Source organism: Ixodes scapularis, unplaced genomic scaffold (genome assembly GCF_016920785.2).
Source record: "Ixodes scapularis isolate PalLabHiFi unplaced genomic scaffold, ASM1692078v2 PGA_scaffold1__304_contigs__length_218370807, whole genome shotgun sequence".
NCBI classification, from domain to species: Eukaryota; Metazoa; Arthropoda; class Arachnida; order Ixodida; family Ixodidae; genus Ixodes; species Ixodes scapularis.
Window position 1 is genome coordinate 137,914,627 of NW_024609846.1, and position 22,884 is coordinate 137,937,510.

Consider the following 22,884-nt stretch of genomic DNA (forward strand, 5'->3'; position numbering starts at 1 on the left):
GTTTTCCGCACAGCACAACCCTAACTTCACTCCAAATCCCTGGCACGGCGGCACGTAGCGTTACCAGTTTGGTGCGGCGCCTTCGAGATCGAGAGTTCGGCCCGGATTTTGACTGCTACGGTGATACTGTAGAGTGGCAGACAGGGCGCTAGGACAGACGGGGCAAGCTGCCAAGAGAGATGAGGTCCTCATGAATGTTACGTCATTGGTGATCAAAGAGGAAAAACTTGCGTTACGGCGAATTATGCCCTGGTGAGTACAAATTCAATAGAAGCGAGTCGTTTCTGTTGTGATAAGCAGTGTCACTGGTCACTTCAAATCAATGATCCACACCTACTGGGACGGCTGAAACTCTTGTCGATCCCTTACGGCTTGCCCTTTGCCGTAGTTGGTTGCTTGGCGTTTACCAGCCTTGTTGTTACAGTTTTCGAGCTAATCAGCATCTGGTACAGAAAGGCTCAACAGATCCGCCGATATTGGCACATATGTTCGTAGTCTCCGGCTGAACAACAACTCGGCAGTGCTGAACCCATTCTCCAACGTTGTCGCTCTATGCCAAAAGTGCTCTTTAGGAATCAGATTACTTTCTGAGTTTAGTCTTCGCAATCTTTACTGCGGCTTCGGCACAGCAATTGCTCTGTGCATATATACTTGGAGCTTGAGATGACGTACTTAAAGACGCAGTCTCTAGCAAAACACAAACAAATCAAAACGAAACTGTGATCCTTTTTCTGTCACGGCTGTCTCGGGAATTTAAAAAGTTTGACTTAGACATCAGGATGACGATCTCTGGGTCTCTGGCTCACCGTACCGCACATCCAAATCCTCACCGCGGCCTTCAGGACTGAAATGCAAACAGTACTAGCCACCCGGCGGCTCGTTGAACGCCGCAAAATTATAGTGGCGTCCACGTAATGGCACCTCGGCACTACCAGACAGCCTGTCACCAACGTAGACATCACCTGGAAGCGCCGTCTGCACGCGCTGTATCCTTATGACGCTGCTGCGTTCGTCAGAGGCTTCAACACCGAACACGAATCCTAGGGATACCAGCAGCCGCGATGCCCCGGAAAACATCTGCTCGAGGCAGTGTTCCAGAGTTGCCACTCCAGAACTGGAATGATTCCGGAATCCTTCTGCACTTTCGCGACCGCGCAATAGAATTGGAATGGAATGGTATCAGTGCTTGTGGGAATGAAATGGGAATGGCATTAGATTTCTTTTACCGGGAATGAAGTAAGAATTGAATAGGCTCGCTTCTGGTGCGAACTGTGTCGATTTTCATCTAGGGCCTACGGGCTGATGGCGCAATTCGTTGGAGCACGGTAAGTGCGCCCTGAAACAGCATCATTGCACTAGAGGTCATTGACGCCTTGATTTTCTCACTGGCTTATGCACCTCCGAGGATGAAAATTGCATGAACAGTGAAGCAACCGAAATTGAAGAGTTGTGAACGAAAAACGTGTCATTCCTGTCGCCGCGAGACGCGACAACGCGGCTGTTGTAATCATGCGGGACTAGCATGTAGCTTTTAACCCGCAGGGTGTCGAAGCGAACTGGAGACCAGAGTAAAGCCGTTATTTTTAACTGCGAGGGATGAGCTGTCTTTCCCTGCAGTACTTCACGAGAAAAGGCGAGAGCAACACCGGGTCTCTGCCGGGCACGTATTCCATGATGTAGTCGTAGCTCACAATCCTGAGATGCAGACGTTGTAGCCTTGGTCTAAGGTCAACGACTGGTTTGCATGTGAAGAGAGGCATGAGGGGCTTATAGTAAGTTCCGATGGGAGAACTTAGGCCGATTAGATAGTCATTGAACTTCTCACATGCCCACGTGATAACGAGGGCCTCTTTTTCTATATGATAACATCACTTCTATGCTTCTGTCAGAGCTTTCGACGCATAGGCGACGACTCCCTGGCATTTTGTTCTTTTGAAGCTGCATCATAACCGCTCCTAAACCTAAACGTGATGCATCAGTCTACAGGACTGTCTCCTTTGTTGGACAGTGAAGCGCGACCACAGGACGTGATGTAAGGCGCTTTCTAATATGTTCAAAAGCAAGTGTTGCATGCTGTACCAACTGAAAAGAACACTCTTGTGAAGCAGATCTCTCAAGAGTCCTGTTTTGATCACCAGGTTCGGTATGAACCGTGCAATGGAATCCACCATTCCCAGGAAACTCTTGAGTTCTGCGAAGTTTTTTGGTGTAGGCCTATCTACGATGGTCGCTATCTTTTCCTGGTCTGCGATGACAACATTTTTGTTGGTCACATTCCAGAAACTTAAATTTTTCGTGGGAGAACACGCACGTTTCACGACCTGCAGCGATCTCTTCCCCCTTCACTCTCCCCAAGACTTCACGCAGGCTTCTGTCGTGCTTTTTCTTAAACTTGTTCACACAAGAATGTCATCTACACTCTAAGAAAAAGGGAGCACCCGCCCTAGTAATCATGCGTTTTGACGGCTGTAACTACCCCACAGGCTTACTTAACTACCCACGGGGCTCGAGCCATTGAGCGTTACCACCCTGTTGGCAAGTGACAAGCATGGGGTAGTCACGTCTTATAAACTCTTGAATTGAACATTCAAGTACATGCAGCCGTTCGATAGTAAAAGTCACTTAAAAAATCTCAAAAAGTACTTGAAACTTGTTTTCTTTGTGCGTTGGTTACCATTTATTCAAATTTGAACCGGTCGCAACAGGCGTGTGGCTCAGTTCGCCTAAACTGGCAGAAAAGAAACATGCCAAAGAGTACAGGCAACCTTGGTAGGCACCTACTAAAACCCGAGGCAGATAAAAAGTATCGCGATTGTCCGTTTTGGTTCCGTCGCGGGTTTTACCATGTACTGCTACTAAACAGTTGGCAGCTGGCGTCGTGCTCGAGGAATTTACCAAATCTCTAGAAAAGCACAGGAAGCTACGCACAGGCGTGAGTTGGTTGGAATGTTCGCCGGACGAGATACTCTTGTCATCTTTTATTGTGCGGTTCAGTAAAGAGCGTGCTCTCATTAAAGGTGTGATCGGTCAGTTCTGCGTGCAGATCAGTTGCAAATGGCCTCCTCGGTTCCGCCGAACTTGCACGCCTGTCATACCCATTTTTTTTTTGCTTTCAAGTGCAGTGAAGTATTAAGCATTGAACACCACGACTGAGGCCCGACAGGACGAACGTACACAGATATCTGGGATCATGCCTGTGTATTTGAGTATTTCTCTGTCTTGGGATATATGATTCGCCTTCACTGGCTCATTTGGCACATTTCATCAAGCATACTCGATAAAAAATGCTTCAAACAAGTGTGTGTCATCCAAGGTGCAGTACTTTTAGGGGGACTAGGATTTCAGGCCTTTCGGCACGCGTTCCCTTTAGCTATAGAAAGAATTACAAGCAAATTTCCAAAAATAAGGCGTTGGCAAACATACACGTGCCATTCGGTTTAGATTTTTTTTTTTTTTTAGAAAAAGTATTGAGGAGTTTTAGCGAATATAGGAGGCGCTCCGTTCGATCCAACATGGCGGACAAGAGGGGGATAGATTTGCGACGCCCGTAGACCGGTAGCGTATAAATAAAACAAAGCGCGTTCTCTGTTTGTTGCCGTGTACGAGACGATCATCGTATCAACCAAGACCTACCATGATGCTACAGATGAAGTGCTCAAATCAATCGAAGGCAAGAAATCTTGCCATAGTCAAGATATGTGTGCAAGTGTTCGACGTGAGCTCTCACGCTAGTGCAGCTGTCATCAAGTTGAACCGAATGTACGCGGGTCCAAAGAAAGGTACATATCAACAATGTTCGCGCGTTTAAACTATGACGCGTACTTTATCTAAGACTAAACTTATCGGTCTGCGGCTACAAACATTTTCGCTGACGTTGCTTGGATGATGTAACCATTCAGGCCTCGCATTAAGTTGCGAACTCTTCGGTTGTTCTAGTTAATTGTGCTAAAAAGCGGTTGGATGGAAAGTATGACAACTAAAGCATACAAGGGACGATTGAGGTCTTTATCCTGCGTTCTATGTATCGAAACATCGGTATCCTTGGTGTTATATTGCGATCAGCTGGTCGCCGATCGTTCTGTTTTTACGCATAATGTAAACAAGCCCCGGAAGCGCCAATTTCATTTCAATGCGCTTGTGCACCCCAACAAGCCTCGTTTTGGCTCTTTTGCAAAGCTTTATTGTAATAGCAATAGTCTCATCGGTCATTCGAGTTGTATGTTCCACGGTGATATCTGCTGACAAACAAGTATGTATTAAATGCGAGAAGGAAAAAGAAGGTAAAGCTTTTTTAACTGTTTTCTTTTTACAGAACAGGGCAAAGCTTCTAAAACAAGAGCAAACTAAGCTGATATTTGAGTGTGCTCAAGAATGAATGCCGAAGGTGCGTATGCTAAGTGGTAGGTGTACGCAGTTGATTTTCTGTTTGCCTCTGCATTGTAAATTGGAAGATATGTATCAGCAGAAGACACGTGTCCTTTTGAAAATGTAATTTATTAGGGCAAAAATAGGCTTTCATACACAACCGAAGAGTTCGCAACACCATTTAATGCGAGGCCTGAACGGTTACATCATCTAAGCAACGTCAACGAAATTTTTTGTAGCCGCAGACCGATAAATTTAGGTTTAGAGAAGTATGCATCATAGTTCCAGCCTCAAACACGCAACATTGTTGATATGTGCCTTTCTTGATAACTGCACCAACGTGAGAGAGCCCGCGTCGTCGAATACTTGCACACATATCTTGACTTTGGTATGGCAAGATTTCTTGCTTGAAGTGAAGATCATCTCGCTACGACTAGCTACGACCACCCACCGCAGCGATGCAGGCGTCGAAGGGGCGCAACGCAGTCAGTCGCCGTCACCCGACGCTGCTCGTTCGGCATTCACGGCTTTCCGCCCAGTTGCTTCGTTTGTACTTGGCACCGAGTGTGATTTTCTCTGCTTGTGTGTGCTCAGTGGCTAGATATGGGCCTCAAGAGCAGTTCTTCAGGCTCAATAGCGTTCTCCGAAGAACTTCTGAAAAAAATGCCACCCAGGAAAAAAGCACGAAGACGCAACGCAACGACTATGCACTGGGCGCGGAAATCGGGCCCTGCGGATTATACACCAAATGCAAACTATCTAAACAAAACAAAAACATTTGTGGGTTCAAATTAGCTTCTGCGGTCTATACGCCTGGACACTGGTGCCTGTTATTATGCATTCTATATTCACTGCAGTTTGTTGTGGCTTGAGACTGCCTTCCTGTAATGATGCAGAGGGGTCCACTGAACCTTGAAATAAAGATATTTAAGCACATCTAGATGCAATGTCCCTTGAAGCCAGATGGTCAGGGAAAAGGTGTGCCATTACCTAATTTGCCAACCTTACACCAATGGTCACGATCAAAACTCACTGAGTCAATGGGCAGTTTTTCACCACAATATTGCCGTTTAATCACCAATGTGGTCCATTAAAAATCTTGAGACTGTAGCCTATAGCACATTCATTCTGGATCTGCAAAGCTTATGCTGTAGACATGCATCATCACATGAGCATGTTTCTTATCAATCTTAAACGTAAAACGCTAGTTATGCAACGAACTTCCCATATCACCACATTTTTAGCAAATTGAATGGTCCCACCGGTCACACTGTTAGCTTTGGAAGTAAACAATTCACAATACCACCAGTGGCATACATCGTGCCAAGCATTAGTGCCGCATGTGGCACAATAATGTCCTAACTAGGGAAGCAAACTTAATTGATCGTGTTCATTAAAGCACTTAAGTACGGGAGAAATTATCAATCAAAAGGTCACTCGAAAGGGAAGTTTTCTTGCTGAAGGAATATGACTTCTTATTGGGCGTTCCGCAATGTAAGGCCGAAGACATTCACTCCGTGATCGGTACAGAAGCATTTGCTTAGCGGTCGGTCGTGCGTGCTAAAAACAAAAACAAAGGTGGATTAGAAACGCGATAGATTCGCCTTTGCACGGAGTACTTACACTCAAAATTGTGTGAACATAAAGCGACTATGGCCACCTTGCTAGCAGCAATCTTAAAATTTATCCGTGTAGTCGTCGCACCCGTGCACCAACCGAAAGCGTTGCTGCAAACCCTTCCGCCGTCAACTTTGAGTCGCTGTTGAGTCTGAAGAACTGCTCTATGAGGTCCATAACCAGCCACTGAGCACATAAACAAGCACAGGAAATAATACTCGGTTCCAAGTACAAGCGAAGAACCCGGGGCGGAAAGCCCTGAATGCCAAACGACCTGCGTCGGGCGACGGCGACTGACTGCGTAGTACACAGGTTGCGCTCCTTCGACACCTGCATCGCTGCGGCGGATGGTCGTAGCTAGTCGTAGCAGATCGTGTCACCTCTGTTGCTCGTACCGAAACACTACAGCCGCGTAATATTCTTGCTGCCCAAGTTTATAAGCCTACGTTCGCGGCCAACGCATATACACAAAGCCAACGCCCAGCGAACCTATCCCCCTCGTTCTCTTTCGGCGACCGGCCGCCAGGGCGGTGACACCGTCGCTGAAACTCCTCAATTGCTGGAGAAGCCAGCAGGTGCAGCGCAGAGAACTATATTCTCGGCGTTTTTTGATGCTTGAGGCCGGTTCAGACACTTGAGTTTGAATGCGTTTGACAGCGTTCCGTCGAGAACCGAAAGCGACTCACCGGCACATCTGTGCTTCGTATGAAGCGTGGAATCCAATTCAAGGAATCTTCTTGGCACGCGATTTAAGCAGCGGAGATGTCCTGGTTTCTCGCTGCCACAACGCAGTCAAACGCAACTGTCTGAACCAGGCTTCAGATAATTTTGCATACGTATTTCGCGTTCGCTGTAGGTGAAGACACTGGCCCGAAAACGGCAATTCTGCACTGTCCTCTTGGCGCGAGGGCGAGCGCATAGAACGCATATTTGAAAGACACGCGCTTGAGCAGAAACAATTTAGCGAAAAAAACAAAACCGAAAACGCTTCGGGGAGGACCGGCGGACGGGCTTCGCTAGAATCGAGCGCGCGCTCACTGTGCTCAACATTTACTCAACCGCCGCTGAAGTCATTCGGATATGTAAAAAGAGAAAAGAAAATGCATCAGCGTGTTCAGACAGTTGTAATTGCAGAAATTGGTTTCGATAATTAATACAATTAATTAAACAGGCTTCTGTATGCTCGAAGTGTTGGCAAGCGAGAAAACGAAACTGATCATAACGTGGCGTGTAGCGACTATTCAATTTGATTTATAAGCAGCAGTTCACTTTTTCAATGGATTACATAAGAGATACGAGCGCTTTTCTAAGGGCAGTAGAGAAAAATAATATATACGGATAAATCTTGCACAGTCTTTTCGTGTTTATGCAAAATATGACAGTGGTCACCATCATTATTGGTCACAGAAAATACAGCAGTATATAAGCTGGTGGTGTCGACTCGTCGTGTATATAGGAATGTAGAGTGTCAATATCTCGTGTTGTACCTTGGGCTGTCTATGAACGCGTTCATGTATAATATTGTATGGTGTCTGTATGTCGCGTATGTGTGAAGTGTGGTGTGGAATATGTAGTACGTGCATGGTCAGGCGAGGCGCTCAAAGCAAAGACTGTTGGTTTTTTTTTTCTTAGTTTGAGCGCTGTCCGTTAGGTGGCGCGTGTCGCCGCCCAATTCAAGGAGTCGCGCGTTTATGTATCTAATTATTTGAGTGAAAAACATGGAGGCGCTCCATAGCTCCACGAAGCAGCCACAAAGGGTTCGGTTCTCGGCCTCTCGTCCCAGTGAGATCAGTGGATCAGTCCCATAGCCAGTTGAATGGGTGTTCCGTGCGGTGAACAGTGCGTGCACAGACGCGGTGGGGATTACTAGGGACCTGAAAGTGGATAACGAATGCTAACAGGTGAGCAGGAGCGTTGAACGATCGAAACCGACGCCGCTTGAATCGGTGATGCCTCTCCTCGCCGCTGTCAACCGAAAACGCCGGATCACTTGCGGCAAGCACAGCAAGCAGTTTCTCCGTTCAATAAAGACGTCATTTTATTTGTCGCCATACGATTCCTTCTTTTAATGTTTTCTGGTCGCGAAGTAACTGAAGCCGGCCACGCGAAAGCAGTCGCGGACAAACCCCCTCGAATGCCCCCAATCACATCGCGGCCACTACTCGTAATAGGTGCGGTGCCGGTGCTTCGAGGCGCATTTTGGAGTGTTTTAGTGCGCACGGAAGGCAGCGAACGGGCATGCGCACTTGAGAATCGCATTTTAGCAAAAAGCAGTCCAGCTCGCTAGGCCTTACTCGTATTGCTCCACTGTCGCTTGCCAGCCGCCATGTTGCTTTTGGAGTGCTCACTGTGACTACCTGTTGATTTCATGCCGCGTGACTACGCATGGAGTCGTTAGTATTACTAAGGGGGGTAGCGATATCTGTGACGGCTCCTGACTACCCCAAATGTAGTACCCTATGACTACCCTTTTGTTGAGAGTGTATGTGACACAACAATACCGTCATATTCTCCCAAGGGAGATGGGGCATTCTTCGAAAATGCTCGGGAAGCACAGGGGATGCCGAACTGGAGGCGGTTAAACTTGAACAGGCCAAATGGAGGGATGAAGGTGTTCAGCCGTGTTGATTCGGAGTGCAGTTTTAATTGATAAAAGCCTGAGTTAGCATCCAAAGGGAAAAGTACTTAGCTCGTCCCAAAGTAGTCAGAACTGGCTACAAACCTGGAATTGAATTCCATTCCTGCTGCACGCTCCTATTCAAAATGGTGTATTTCACACAGGGCGTATGTCACCATCCTTTTCGTTACCACCACGATTGGAAGCACAAATTCGCAGGCTCACTGACAGCGGCAATTAGTCCTTAGTTTTCAACCTTTCATAGTTGAGGCTCCACAGCTTTCAACAAAGGAACTGAGACACGTCGCGGTGACGTGGTTGCCACGGGCTGCTTTCAGGCTTGACTTTGCAAGCGTAGGGTTCTCCTCCCGAGTCTATGAATACTTCTGAAAACTCGTTGACTGGGTCCAAACATGTCTTTTCTCCGGCTCTACTCATTCGACGATGAATACCAAAACGTTCGAAGAGGTTCAAATGCAGGAGAAGCTCGTTCAAGTTCTTTGTTATGCAGAGGCTCCGCAAGACACTTTTCTCGTTATAGTCTACTGTTGCTTGTATGATCCTCCCGATAGCCAGCCACTGCTTCGCTCTTTCAAAAAGGAGCACGTTGGGTTTCTGGAAAATCGTCCCCTTGTCCAGCCTTGCCAGTAAACGTGTTGGAATCATGGTAACATCCGCCCGTATACCTAGCCGCCTCGGAGGCTCCGAGGTGAGAGCGCCGGCCTATGGATCCCCATGTGGTGGGTTCGAATCCCGACCGAGGTGCCCACAATATGACGGAGGCTTATTGCGGAGAAGGCGCCGTGTAACCGAGCTTTGGTTGCACTTCAAAAGGTCCCCAGGTAGTCGAAATTAATCCTCAGTCCTCTGCTGGGGCGTGTCAGATGCCCGTCGTAGGTTTGGCACGTAAAACCCCCAAACTTGACTTGACTTCGCCCCTATACCTAAGTGAAACTCGACGTTTTCATCGCCAACGACGACGTTGGATTCACGAAGTTTTTTCTTGTACATAGCGTTGACTACTCTTGCTAAGGAAGAGTCAGACTCCGTCGACGTGCCTTCATTCAGCTTGGTAACTTGCCGGAGTTGGGTTTACAGACTGATGCAAAAAGACCTTGCACGGGAGATTGCTGCCTTGTGTGCTTCACTGTATTCCCACCCCGAAAGCATAACCGGAATGCTCGTTGCTGATCCACCGACGGCCTTTTTTGACTCTTTGGGTAAACCTTCTTAGCACTTTGTTGTGGCTCCCGTAGCCTCTCCACATGCACTTTTTCAGCAGGCCCCCTCCCGAGAAACTCCTGATAGTCTCTTGTTGCCGGTCAATAGTTTCCGTTGGCTTCGTCAGTAATATCGCTTGCTCCAAAAAGAGCTCACGTTCAATCTGTAGTTTGGCGGAGAGTCTTTGTCTCGCACACCGACTATAGTCGGTGACAGGTTAAGAAAAAAGTGGAAGCTCCTCCCACCTCTTTTGACTTTAGGAGATCGAACCTCTGGATAGGAGAACACTCGTCATCTGGAACATTCGACCTAGAATGTTTGAGACAGACAAGGCAAGGCCATTCTGGCCTTCTTATTTATTACACTCGGACTAAGAGTAAACACAAATCTCCTAGGTGTAAGGAGAACCGTTCCTTCCCGGTCATGCACACGGCAATATAGCTTACGTGATGATATATTATCCAGCTCCTTCGCCATTTGGAATCTTACTTGAAACTCAAAAAATTAATATTTAGATTTTTTTCTTCGTGCGATAATTACAAGCAGGTACAAAACACGCGCCCATATTTTCGAGCCTGAACAACGAGGTTTGGGGTCTCAAACCGCTCATATGATTAAACTATTATCTCATTTGTTACAACGAGTGCCAACAGTAAAATAAAAAAGGGCCCGACGCTACTTTGATATCATGCTCTAACCAGTGCTTTTTGCGCTTTATTTCTAGCAGATCTCCCTGCATGTGATGATTATCGTCAGACTGTATTGCCCCGCATGCGAATTCAGTAAACTTTGATAAACCTAGTTAGTTTTCTTAGGCCTCCCATGTTCCCAATTATTACTCGATTATTGCTAATTCGAAATCCTATTATGGTGTAAACTATTCACACTTTTGCAGGCGGCATACTTCAGTCATTCCATATGCGTCCATCCTGCGTTTCTCGTCTGCAGGATGCATCTCCAGACATCTGGACCCCCTGGCAGTGGTTTGTTTGGAGCGGCGACGTCACACTTAAGGGGTGAACTTGGATCCGAACGCTTTTACTTCTTTTTACGTTATCTCATTCGTTAGAACCCGTGCCAATAATAAAATAAAAAAGGGCCCGACGCTACTTTGATATAATTTTCTAACCAGTGCTTTTTGCGCTTTATTTCTAACAGATCTACCGGCATGTGATGATTATCGTCAAACTGTATTGCCCCGCATGCAAATCCAGTAAGCTTTGATACTTTGATAAACCTAGTTAGTTTTCTTAGGCCTCCCATGTTCCCAATTATTGCTCGATTATTGCTAATTCGAAATCACACCATGGTGTAAACTATTCACACTTTTGCAGACGGCATATTTCAGTCATTCCATATGCGTCCCTCCTGCGTTTCTCGTCTGCGGGAGGCATCTCCAGACATCTTGACCCCCTAGCAGTGGTTTGGTTGGAGCGGCGACGTCACATTTAAGGGGTGAACTGGGATCCGAACGCTTTTACTTCTTTTTACAGCGGTACATGTTGTGGGCTCTACTAATCACTGGAAATGACGTTCGTTGTTATGTTATTGTAGTAGTTGTCGTTGTTGATCTTTCAGGTGGTGATGTAGGGCGTCCGTCGGGGATGTTGCCAAATCCTCGAAAAAGATCTCCCGCCGCCCTCGGGAATTGAACTATTGTCTGCTGCGTGCGAACCGGGGGGCTTTGCCAGTGGGCTAAGCCACACCGTTAAATGCCCTGTGCGTAAGAGGATATTGTAGTAGCCGAATAGAACTGCACGCGCCCTTTGTAACAAAAAAAAAAAAAAATTGCAAAATGTTCTTGTAGCACTGGCAATGCCAGGGGCTCGCGTCGGTAACGCGCTTTCATTGTCTTCGGACCAAAAAAAAAACAAAAAAAACAATGCGTTTGGGAAAAGGTATGGTGAGACGTCCATTTTATTTTGAACGCTGTTGTTCACACACAGCAAGGTGCGTGAACGCGACGCCAATGCTCAACGACTTCGTTGTGACCTGTCGCAGATATCGCTATGAGTGTAATGTCCGAAGCTTGTGAGAGGGCATTTTCCGGCACGAACTACTAGCATTGAATGTGCTACGGCGGCATATTGTTATCGGCTATATCTTTTCAATTTTTCTAGAAAGCGTGTGCAGTGTGCATTAGGTACTACACAAGCCCCGAGTTTAAATAGGGTTGTTAACGCTGTGGCGTATCTCTGTGGTAAGAACTATGTTTTTAGCTCACCTGACCCAGGTGCGGTTCCCGCCGGTGGCGGACGATATTTTTCGAGGATTTGGCAACATCGAAGACGTACACCCTACGCCCTACTACGCCAACTACAGCATCGACAACGGTCGTCATCTCAGTGGTGGGAGGAGCCCATACCAGCTATGGACGTAATATGGCGAGGACTACGAAATGAAAGTGGCGCGAACAACCTTCTAGCACCTGGCACAATGCGCTTGCACGGCCTTTATAGATCCCCTTTCTCTAGCCTCTTGTACTGTCCTCTGCTTTCTGCTGCAGAAATTAGGGTCATAATACTATCCAGGTGCTTCAGCAAACATTTCCAACCACTTTCTACCAATAAAGTGGTAGAGAAAAAAAAAACTCTCAATGAAATAAATTGCCAGATACGACGGATGCCAGAGGGAGTGCACACGCATAATAATTAGCTTATTATTTAAATCCACTTGATAATCAACTTTTTAAGCCGTCCATATAAACATATGGTTTTACTTGGACACTGATTGAAAAGCCCTAAATTAGTCAATATTAGGAAAATCTAAAAAACGAAATAACATATCAAGCGTGGGTGCGCGATAAATTTTCCACGTCTGCAGCAGACATAAAGCTGGCGATGCGGAAACGCGGATAATAAAAATATCATTCGTGTTTTCGAGTAAGTATGTCACACACGTATTTTCGTGTATGCCACTATTTGCAAATGTTTCCAGCAATAGCACGCAGTTCTTGAGACAAAAACGACCTGCCATGTTTCTAGAGTTTCATGGGTCAGGTGAGAATTTCAGTTTCTCGTGTTAAGCAACAGGTTTCTCTTATATGTAGTATTTTTTGGTTTTGAGGAGTTTTAATATATATTCTATTAGCATCTGAATAAATTAACCTCAAGATCAGTTGATGGGCGGGACAGTTCGGCCGGAAACGTGGAACTGACACGTCCGCCAATACGGTCTTCGTGGCACCTCTCGAAACCCTTATATCTGTCCGTATATTAGCGCCATATAGTATCCAGTGTTGCACGGTACGACGGAGCTTAGAGGGTGATGTGTGCCGTCGAAGCCAAATCTATGTCGCCTGCGGGTCACGTGATTTTCGGTAGGGACGCAGCGATGCTTAAGAGGAGTGTAGTCACGTGATTGGGTCACAGCGCTAGATCGCTTGACTTGTAGCCGCCTGCTGCGCTCCCCCGTACGCTGGACTGTGCGTCGAGCAAGGGAGTGAGAGGAGAAAAAGAGAGCGCGCGGGGGGAACGTCAGAACGCCGAGCTGTGAATGGAATTTGTGGGTAGAACTGAGTCTTCACTGCACTCGTCGAACGTGTTCGAATGCGAAAGTCGAATACCGGGCGCCGGCGTTCCGCGTTTTACCGTGTGCGACAAGTGCAGTGGAGGAAAGGGCAGCTACCTTCAGGTCTACCAACTAATCTCTCCAATCAAAGCGCGGCGTTCTGCCGTCCCCCCGCGCTCTCGCCTTCTCCTTTCCTTCACTTTCTCGGCGTGTACGAGACGACATGGCACCCTCCAGCGGGGCGCCAAACTTGAGCGGCATTAGTGTTAATGGTGGAAGACTTCGCACCATTGAAGGCATGTCACTCGCTCAACGATACTCACTTTTGCTGAAAAGAAGCGGATGTCTTTGATACTTACAAGGAGGTCGCGTTGTTGTAGTCGTTCCTATTGTTGTTGTTGTTGTAGTCGCTGCCGTTGTCGTTGGTGTATTCTTTTCCGTTCTTGTTGTATTATATACTGTTGTTGTATTATTTGTCGTTGTTGTATTTTTTGCCGTGTTCTTTGAAGTTGTTACTGTTGGTCTAGATGGAGGACCTGCCGATTTAAGGGAGCCATTCTCACTCGTGCTGTCGAGTACTTCAGAGGCCGCCAAGCGGTGGCACTTATAAAGAACACATAACTACACACACATTTGCCAATGCGTTCATTGAAACTTCAACTTCTTGTAATAATTCGCTTCATGTTAAACAAATTCTACGAGAGAGTTGCAATTGTATGGACATTCTTTATCTTAAAAAAATTAATTACTACTGAGTGACTACCAGAAACGAACTCTCGACGCGCACTGAAGTGAGTAATATGATAAAAAAAAGTCAATAGTTGACGAGAAAAATTAATTCAGACATTTTCGAAAATACTGCTTTTACCCCGCCCTTAACGCCGTATTGATACTAGGGGTTGAACTCCGTCCGCAAAGCGGACACGAATGCGGTTACTTGACATCCGATAATATTTCACGAGCGTTGAACAATAAAAACTAGCGGATCCATTTCGCGGTTAAAATTTTAACACCAGTGTAAGTATACCTTAAATAAGTACTCGCGTTTAAGCGCCTTTAAAAAAAAAATTCCACGTAAACATAGCAAATACATCTTAGCAATGTCTTTTATGTTCGTGCAAAATAATCAGGCTCAGGAAGTAGAATATTTTTTATGATAGCCTAAAACCCCTGTTATACCCCTGCTACACGGACCGTTTCAACGATCATTCAGGTAAGGGTCAAAGGCATTTCTAAACTATCATTTAGCAAAAGTATGTGGTCTGGTGTTAAACAAAACATAAGCGAAACAAACCCAATTTCGACCTCAGATGAAAAAAAGGAGCGAAACCAAAACACATGTCCCCATTCGAGTTTAAAAAGTGATGAAAATGTATTATCTGCACAATTTACTACAAGTATAAATGTTTACCGCAAAATAGAGGAAACTTTTCTCCTTGTGTTTAGAGTAAATAAACTGTAACCAGAACGTTTCACAAGAATTCAAGCAACAGAACGCGTATCTTATCTGCACAGGTTTTACAATGGCCGCCTTCGCCACCGAGCATGGGCTTCAGCGACGTGCCGTAATCGTTTGAGTGGCAGCTCTGGCCCCAAATCATACTTCTTTTGAGAATATTTGCTGCTACGGTACTTCTTAGATATACCTCCCCCAATCTTTCGCAATAGTAAGTGCTACGCTGACGCTGGCCATCGGCGGGGCGGACTCCTGCATTTTAGCATTACTGGGGCGAATGCCTATCAGTTAACTGGAGTAGACCAGCTTTGTTGAACTCAGCGTTAGTTGAACCTAATTATTGTTGTGGGCTTGATGGCGGTCGACGCTTCCGTATAACACCGCTCGATTGCGATCGAGTGAATAGTTGTTGGTTCAATAAACGTTGAAACGTCCCGTACAATACCCCTGTATATATCCATGTTACGCGGACCGTTCAAACGATCACTGAGCCTACGACTATTGACTATAACGCGATCTAGCGGTGTTACACGGCAGCTCGAACTGCCATCAAGGCGCTAACGATCATTGCGTTTATTGAGCTGGCCTACCTCAGTTATCTGATGATCGAAGCTTCGTCCCTGTCAAGATAAAGATGGCGGCCCCCACAGCAATTCCGCTGACGGCCCCCCAGCGCCAACAAAAAACATACTATTGCGGAAGATTGCGGAGGTATCTAGAAAGCATCGTAGGAGCAATTGTTGTAGCAAGAGCTATGATTCCGGGCCAGTGCTGCCGCTAAAACACCACGGCACTTCGCCGAAGCCCATGCGCGGCGAGCGCGGCCATTGTGATGCCGGCGCCGATAAGTCTCTCCTTATGTCTTGAATTTGTGTGAAACCTTCTGATTACCATTTCTTTACTCTAAAGATTAATAAGCTGTTCAACATAGTTGGTGTTAAACGTAGATTGTGAAAGAAAAGTGCGCATATAATTGATTTTCATCACTTTTTAGAAAGAGGAAATGTTAGCTGAAATACTTATTGACTATTTCGTAAACATTGTAAAGAGTGGTAACACTGCCGATGAATTTCCATTTATGGAATGTGTTTCTGACACACTTTTGCTTGCCCCATTGACGCGGAGGATGTGGTATCAGTTCTTATGAACCTTGGAAATAGCAAAAATACTGACATAGATGGTGTTTAAATCAGTCCTCTTAAACATGTAATTAAATCGATTGCTTACATCTTAACACATATTTTTAATTTGGCGCTTCAAAATGGCCACTTTCCTAAAAAAAAATGCAAGTCGCAAATGTTACGGTTATTTTCCACTATGGGGATAAGAACCACCTAGTGAATTGTAGACCTGTTTCTGTACTCCCAGAGTTTTCAAGGGGTCTAGAGAAAATAATGCATGCCAAATTGTACACCTTCTGCGAAAAACAATCTACCGTAATATCTTGCCAGTTTCGTATTAGGAAGGGGCATTCGACGGAACTCGAGCTATTAAAACAGAAGGAACTAATTTTAACGATGCGATGGCACTGGCGAAGAATGGCGTGTCTTGCAGTGGTCCGCTGAAAAATGCGTGTGGTTCGTGTGCAGCGCGCTTCTACTCGAAGCAACAATATCTTGTTTGTTCAGCCGGCTGCGGACGTAAATTCCACTGTACGTGCCTCAACGTCGGTCTCGATGAGTACAACGTGTACATAGAAAAGGGAACAAGCACGTTCAAGTGTTCTGGCTGCACTCGGCGACATAGCCTATCTCCAAAATCACTGGCGATAAAGCCTCGACCGCCAATGACGATTTCATCGACCCGTAGGGTGAGTCAGCCGCAGCGCAAGAAAGCCCGCTCATTCACGCGGGCGTTGTGAGACTCATCGTAAACTTGTCGAACAAGCTGGAAATTCTGACGGCGGAATTCAAGTGCCCCAGAGTGGAAAACCGAGGTCTCCAATCCGAGGTACTGCATCTTCGCAAGACCGTCCTGGACAGAATGCCACTCCTATCCTCGTCGCAGCCGCGTTAAGCAAGTACCGCCGCAGGGACCCCGGCTTCCCACACACCTGGGCTTCCCGCTGATTGTGCAGCCTCGACCCTCTTCGACGGTTGCTCATGAGAACTAGCCCGGCCGTTCGTCATCAAGTCCGGACACAGTGTGTGCTGACGAGAATGATTTCCAGCCGCTGAGTTCTGAATTACGCGGTTGCAACGGCTCGAATTCGGCGAGCAGGGGGGACGGCGGTTTCATTCCAGTCAAGCGCCGGCAACGAGCCAAGCCATCGTCTGGCATTGCAAAACCGAACAAGGTGAATGCTGTTTTTCTGACCGTACGCCGCTTTGCTTTGGTTGTGTCTAGGCTCGACCCAAACACATCTGCGTCGGACATTGCGGACCTCGTTGAACCTTTCTTGGAAGGAAAGAGAGTTGTCTGTTCGAAGATGATAACTAGATTTCCTTCGTACTCGTTGTTCTACTTGGCTTGTGACGAAGCAGCGTTTGCAGTGCTAAACGTACCTGATATTTGGCCGGAGGGCAGTATTTTTTACCAGTTTTTCGATCGCCTTGATAGTATACGTGTTCAAAACGAGGAGACAATAACACCCGAAAATGGCAGCAATGCTTAGTGTCTTCTACCAAAACGCGAGGGGCCTACAAACGAAGGCTGACAAGTTTATGCCGAACCTAGCTACAACTAAGTATAATGTTTTTTGCCTCGCGGAAACTTGGCTCAGTGATGGGATACCGGACTCGCACTACTTTACACCTAGCTACAAGGTGTATCGCCGAGACAGAGATTACCAGACCTCTGGACAAAAGTATGGCGGTGGCGTTTTAATTGCCTGTGAGTCATCTCTTTCGTCGCACCGTCGCCCCAATCTAGCATTATATTCCGGGTGTGTTTGGCTAGAGATAAAACCAGGCGACGAGTTTAACTACCTAGTCGGTAACTATTATTTTCCGCCACTTTATGACCAAGTCTTTTTTGTAAAAAATTTTAGTAAGATTAGTGACCAAATAGATTTTGCGAAGTACAGAGTACAGGTTTATGAAGATTTTACTCTTCCTGGGGTATGTTAATGGCAGGAACCGTATAACGACAAATGAGATATTTTGTCTATTTTCGTTCATGGACTACTGTGGCCTCGATCAACTGAACACAATCGATAGCGCTGTAAATGTCCTTGACCTCGTTCTATCCAACATCTCAGTTGAATATGTGACCCCTGTTAAAAGCCCCTTAGTGCAAATAGATGTTTCACCCACCGCTCGTAGTTGTATTCCGCCTTCCACGCAAAAAGCCAGTATATCGTGGTCACTCAACCTTTCGTTAAGTCAAGGCACTATTTCAGCATGTATAAATACTTCCAAAACTTTGACTGGAGCGCGGTTCTTGCCATGACTGATACTAAGTTGGCGTCCGAGACTTTTTCTTCCATTGTTAAGTACGTTATTGATATGTTTGTGCCACAGCGCATTCCCAAGCCTTCAGTTTATCCTGATTGGTTTTCTGAGGATTTGAAAGCCTATCTGCGTAAAAAAATAACATTTTCATAGGCTTTTTAAACGAACTGGATCGGATTTATTCTACGCCCAGTTTAGCATATATCGGGCTCTAACTAAAAAGTTGTACTCTAGAGATAAGCCTATGTACCTTGACCGAGTAGAACGCAGCTTGAACCGGTGCCCAAAAGATTTTTGGTGGTTCGCAAAACAGCACACACGTGATACCAACCAGGGGATTTGCCTACGCTACCAGTCAGATAACGACAGCTATGTTTCCTTCCCTAGTGGGGTTGCAAATAGTTTTGCCGATTACTTTAGCAACTGCTGTTGTACCGGGCAATAAGTTGTCCGGTCCATGAATATTAAGATTGACTGCCATGACTTTTTGTCTTGTATTAGGGTAGACCCAGAGCCTTTTATACTGGGAGAGTTCGGCGGTCTAGTGATCCAGCCGCCAGTCTGGCAGCACTGATTGAACAGTCTGGCAACTGTGCGCATCGCATTCCGAGTCTCGTCGTCCGCAATGATGTGCCTTGTCGTCTCGAGCCGGCAGCCGTCTGACCAGGGTGGAACGAGAGACGACGGTGAAAATGATCGTTCTGCGCTCCGCGAGACGTTAGAAGAAAACGCAGTGGGGTGCTGTAGTGCCTTTGGGTGCTCGAACAGCGCGAAAAAAGGGTTCAGGATGTACCGGTTCCCGCAAGGAAAGGAAAACCGTGCAAGGCAAAGATCCGGGAGGCCAAAACAAAGAGGGTTAAGTGGAAGCCGACTTCGAGTTCTCGATGGTGCAGGGTAATATTATAACTAATTTATTTTGTGAGTTAAACGCGTTTTATTTTGGCTAAAACTGTGCAGCGACTTGACGTGGCAGCGTCTAGTACGGCTCTGCGTCTAGTACGGCTCTGTCGAAGCATGCAGCTCGCTCTCGCAGCTTTCTCGTATACGCTCGAGTCTTTAGTAGCGGCCTCTTAGCTCCGCTTCGCCGTCTCGCAAGCGCTTTCGTTTCGCTAGCGATACCTTTAATATTTTTTTTTAATACGCGTATTAAATACTTACTTGTCATGTCCTTTTCTTTTTTTAAGGTGCACTTCGCAGACAGTGAATTCGAAAGCGGTTGTCAATTTCAATAAGCTCAAGCACAACGCGACGCCGACGCTGCTTCTTCACAGCAAACCAAAAAAATGTCAGAAAAAAAAAAGAAAAAAAGACAGACAGGTGAAGAAGCACGGCGGAAAATCATGATCGGTCCGCCGTATTCCGCACAATGGGGAACAAACCTTGTGATGTAGTAAACAATCGGGGAGCGATCCAGACAATCGAACTTACCCACTGAAAAATGCGCACAAGACCGCTGAGCCGTGTCGGACGGCGGTCGTCTTTGAGCAATTCCCCATTATAAATAGAGAGTTTTAGTAGATCGTTCCGATACCTCCGATAGCCCCGATAACGATGCTATGCATGAACAAGGGAGGCGGTGGAGGAGTATCGGGTATCGTTATCGGAGTCATGGGAACGATATACTAAAACTCTCTAATGAGTGCCGTTCGTAAACGGCAACAAAAGCGCGAATGGCAAAACCTACACGCGTATACATCGCACGTCAATGGGAACCCACTTGCCGGGAGGCACATCATGGCGGGAGCGGAACCCGTTGAATCCGCTAAACCTAGCGGGCCGTAAGCCCCTCCCATCCGCCGAACTCTCCCACTATAAAAGGCTCTGAGTAGACCTGGAAGAAATCGCTGAAGCCATAAAAATTCTAAAACCAAAGTTATCTTCAAGAGCCGACTCTATCCCATCCTTTGTCATCAAGGGGTGTGGTGAACTGTTCATACCCATCTCAGGGCACATTTGTAACCTTTCTCTTTGTTCTGGTTATGGAAATCTGCGGTTGTTGTACCAATTTTCCAAGGTGGTGATCGATCTATTTCTAGTAACTATCGGCCGATATCTTTATTGTCGGCATTTTCCAAGGTGTTCGAGCGCGTTATACCATAGCCTCCTCTATACGGAGAAAGCCTGGCGCGTCGCGTGAAAAGACGGCCGCCGTAAATGGGAAAAGAGGGGCGGAGAAACGGGAGCGGAGAGAACCTTGTCCGCTAGCGCCACAAAAGAGCGAGCGGCCAAACGCAGAAACAATCTTTTTTTTCTCTCTCTCTCTTTTCTTGTCGCTATCGTGGAGAGGAGAAACTCAACGTCCACCCTTTCCCGTTTCTCCCTGCGCCCTTTCGAATCGCCGCGCCCGTTTCTCCCGGAGTACAAAAACGACGGTGACGAAAGCAGAAAAACAAGCGTGGTTCGGGGAGCGGCCGCTCACGACCCAAGCGCTCGCTGTCTAGGTCTGCCCTTTCTGCTCTGCGCTACCATATTGGTCACCGTTCGGCGCGCTCCTCCTCTCCTTTTTCCTGCGGCCGCGCGCCCTATGGCTCCGTCGTCGATGTGCCAGGCTTTCTCCGTATAGAGGAGGCTATGGTTATACACAAACGAATTTTTTTGTTTTACTTCCAGCGGAAATTTGATGCTTGCCAGCCTGGTTTTCTGACTGGACGGTCGGTTGAAACTAGCCTGTCCTCATTTTAAAACTATTCTGTCCCTGTTGTTATGAACAGAGGGCAAATTGATTGTATCTTTTTTGATGTGTCAAAAGCATTTGATAAAGTGAACCATCAGTTGTTATTACGTAAATTGCCTTTATTAGGTTGTTGCGCACAGGTGTGTATATAGTTCCAAAGCTACCTATCATGTCGTCCCAACAGCGTTCCCATAGATAACAGTCGCTCAAAAACTTTCTTTTCCAATTCCGATGTTCCCCAAGGGTCTATTCTTGGTCCCCTTTTGTTTCTCATTTTTTGTAATCGATCTATCGTCTAACTTAAAAATTGCTGAGGTGTTGTTGTTTCCAAATGACATTAAGATTTTTATGAATGTTCGTACTCCTGCAGACTGCGATACTTTACAGCATGACGCGTCGCGAATAGTTCAGTGGTGCGAATTGAAGGACTTGTCACTGAATCCTCTAAAAACAAAGGTATTAACTTTGTACAAATGTTATAATGTAGTATACAATAGTTATCTATTAGAAGGGATTCCTATCGAACGTGTATCTTCTGTAACAGACCTTGGCGTGTGTATAGACAATGCATTGACGTTCATTCCACACGTGTCATCTATTGTTGGCAGAGCAACTAAGATGATGGGACTGATATATCGCATCACGCATCAGTTTAAAAACCCAGCCTCTATTATTCGTTTCTTTCGCTCCCTAGTAAGATCACGGCTTGAATTCGCATCTGTAGCATGGAAATCAATATCTGGAACGCAGTCAGCGAAAATTGAAACTGCAAAAGCGTTTCGTACGTATTGTTTATGACTGCTGTCTTTAACATCGCTTTTATTATGATTATTACTTTCTCGTTGATAATATTTTTCTGCGTCCATTGTCCGAAAGAAGGGCCAAGCGTGGCTTAACTTTTATACACAAGGTAGTAAATGCGATGATAGATAGGGATTTGCTTTAATCCACAATTAACATTCATGCCCCTTCTCGGTTAACTAGGAAGCATACTGCTCTTTACGTCAATACCATGTGCAGATCCTCGCCTCTGTCACGTATACAATCGTTTTAAAATCGCCTTAATGATACAAGTATTGATAGATTCAGTGGTATATATGTTTTTCGCAAGAAATCGGAAGCTCTTCCAACACACCTTTGGTCTGCGCGTTTTTTTGCTTTTATTGTGTTACTTTGTTTCTGATCGATTTTAACATTGACTTGTGCGCCAGAGTGAACACCTCCGAGTTGCTTTTGGGCACATAAAAATAAAAATTGGTATTATTATTATTATTAAACAACATCGAAAGGAAATCGATTACCATGGGGTTCTTCATTGATTTTTCAAAGGCTTTCGACCGTCTAAATCATCAAACTGTGCTTCAAAAATTAAATGCATACGGGGTGCGAGGAGTAGCCTCAAAGATGATCAAGAGGTTTTTTTTAAATATCGGCATCAGTGTGTCGTGATTGATACTCAGCGCTCTAGCTTAAAAACCCTGACGTCAGGGGTGCCGCAGGAGAGCGTTCTTGGACTCCGTCTGTTTAACCTGTACATAAATGATATAGTAAATATGGTCGACAGTGCAGATTTTATAATTTACGCAGACGACACAAGTTTATTTTTGGGGGGGAAAGTTGTCCACCAGGCTTTATGTGCGGAAAAAAGCGTTTTGCAGAAGATAAGTGACTTGGCAATCTCAAACTCTTTAGTAATTAATACAAATAAGACGAAAGCAATACTTTTTATCCAAAAATACAGTACTTTTACCGACTCAAGGGCTCTCTCTCCTAGGGCGAAATATTGACTTTGTACAAAATGTGAAGGTTCTTGGTGTGATATTTGATGAGTACATGAGCTGGGGCGCCGAAGTAAAATGAATAGCTGGCAGACTTTCAAAATTTGTGGGCATTATCTATAAATCCCGTAATATAGAGCGCATTTCGGTCTTAATCCTTCTTTACAACTCCCTCTTTTACTCTTGCTATAATTACTGCTTACTTGCTTAGGGTAGCACAACGGTTAAAAATATGCATCACTTGCATGTTCTCC

The 22,884-nt window shown here is 45.9% G+C and overlaps 1 protein-coding gene across 1 annotated transcript in view; it reads right to left on the minus strand.

The window, feature by feature from the left end:
• LOC115316168 overlaps positions 1-19,343 on the minus strand; it is a 73,142-nt gene extending 53,799 nt beyond the window's left edge. The window contains exon 1 of the mRNA XM_040222878.1: positions 19,337-19,343. Within this exon, the coding sequence (XP_040078812.1) occupies positions 19,337-19,343 (7 nt within the window). The remainder of the gene's footprint in view (positions 1-19,336) is intronic.
• Between the last annotated feature and the right edge of the window lie 3,541 nt (positions 19,344-22,884).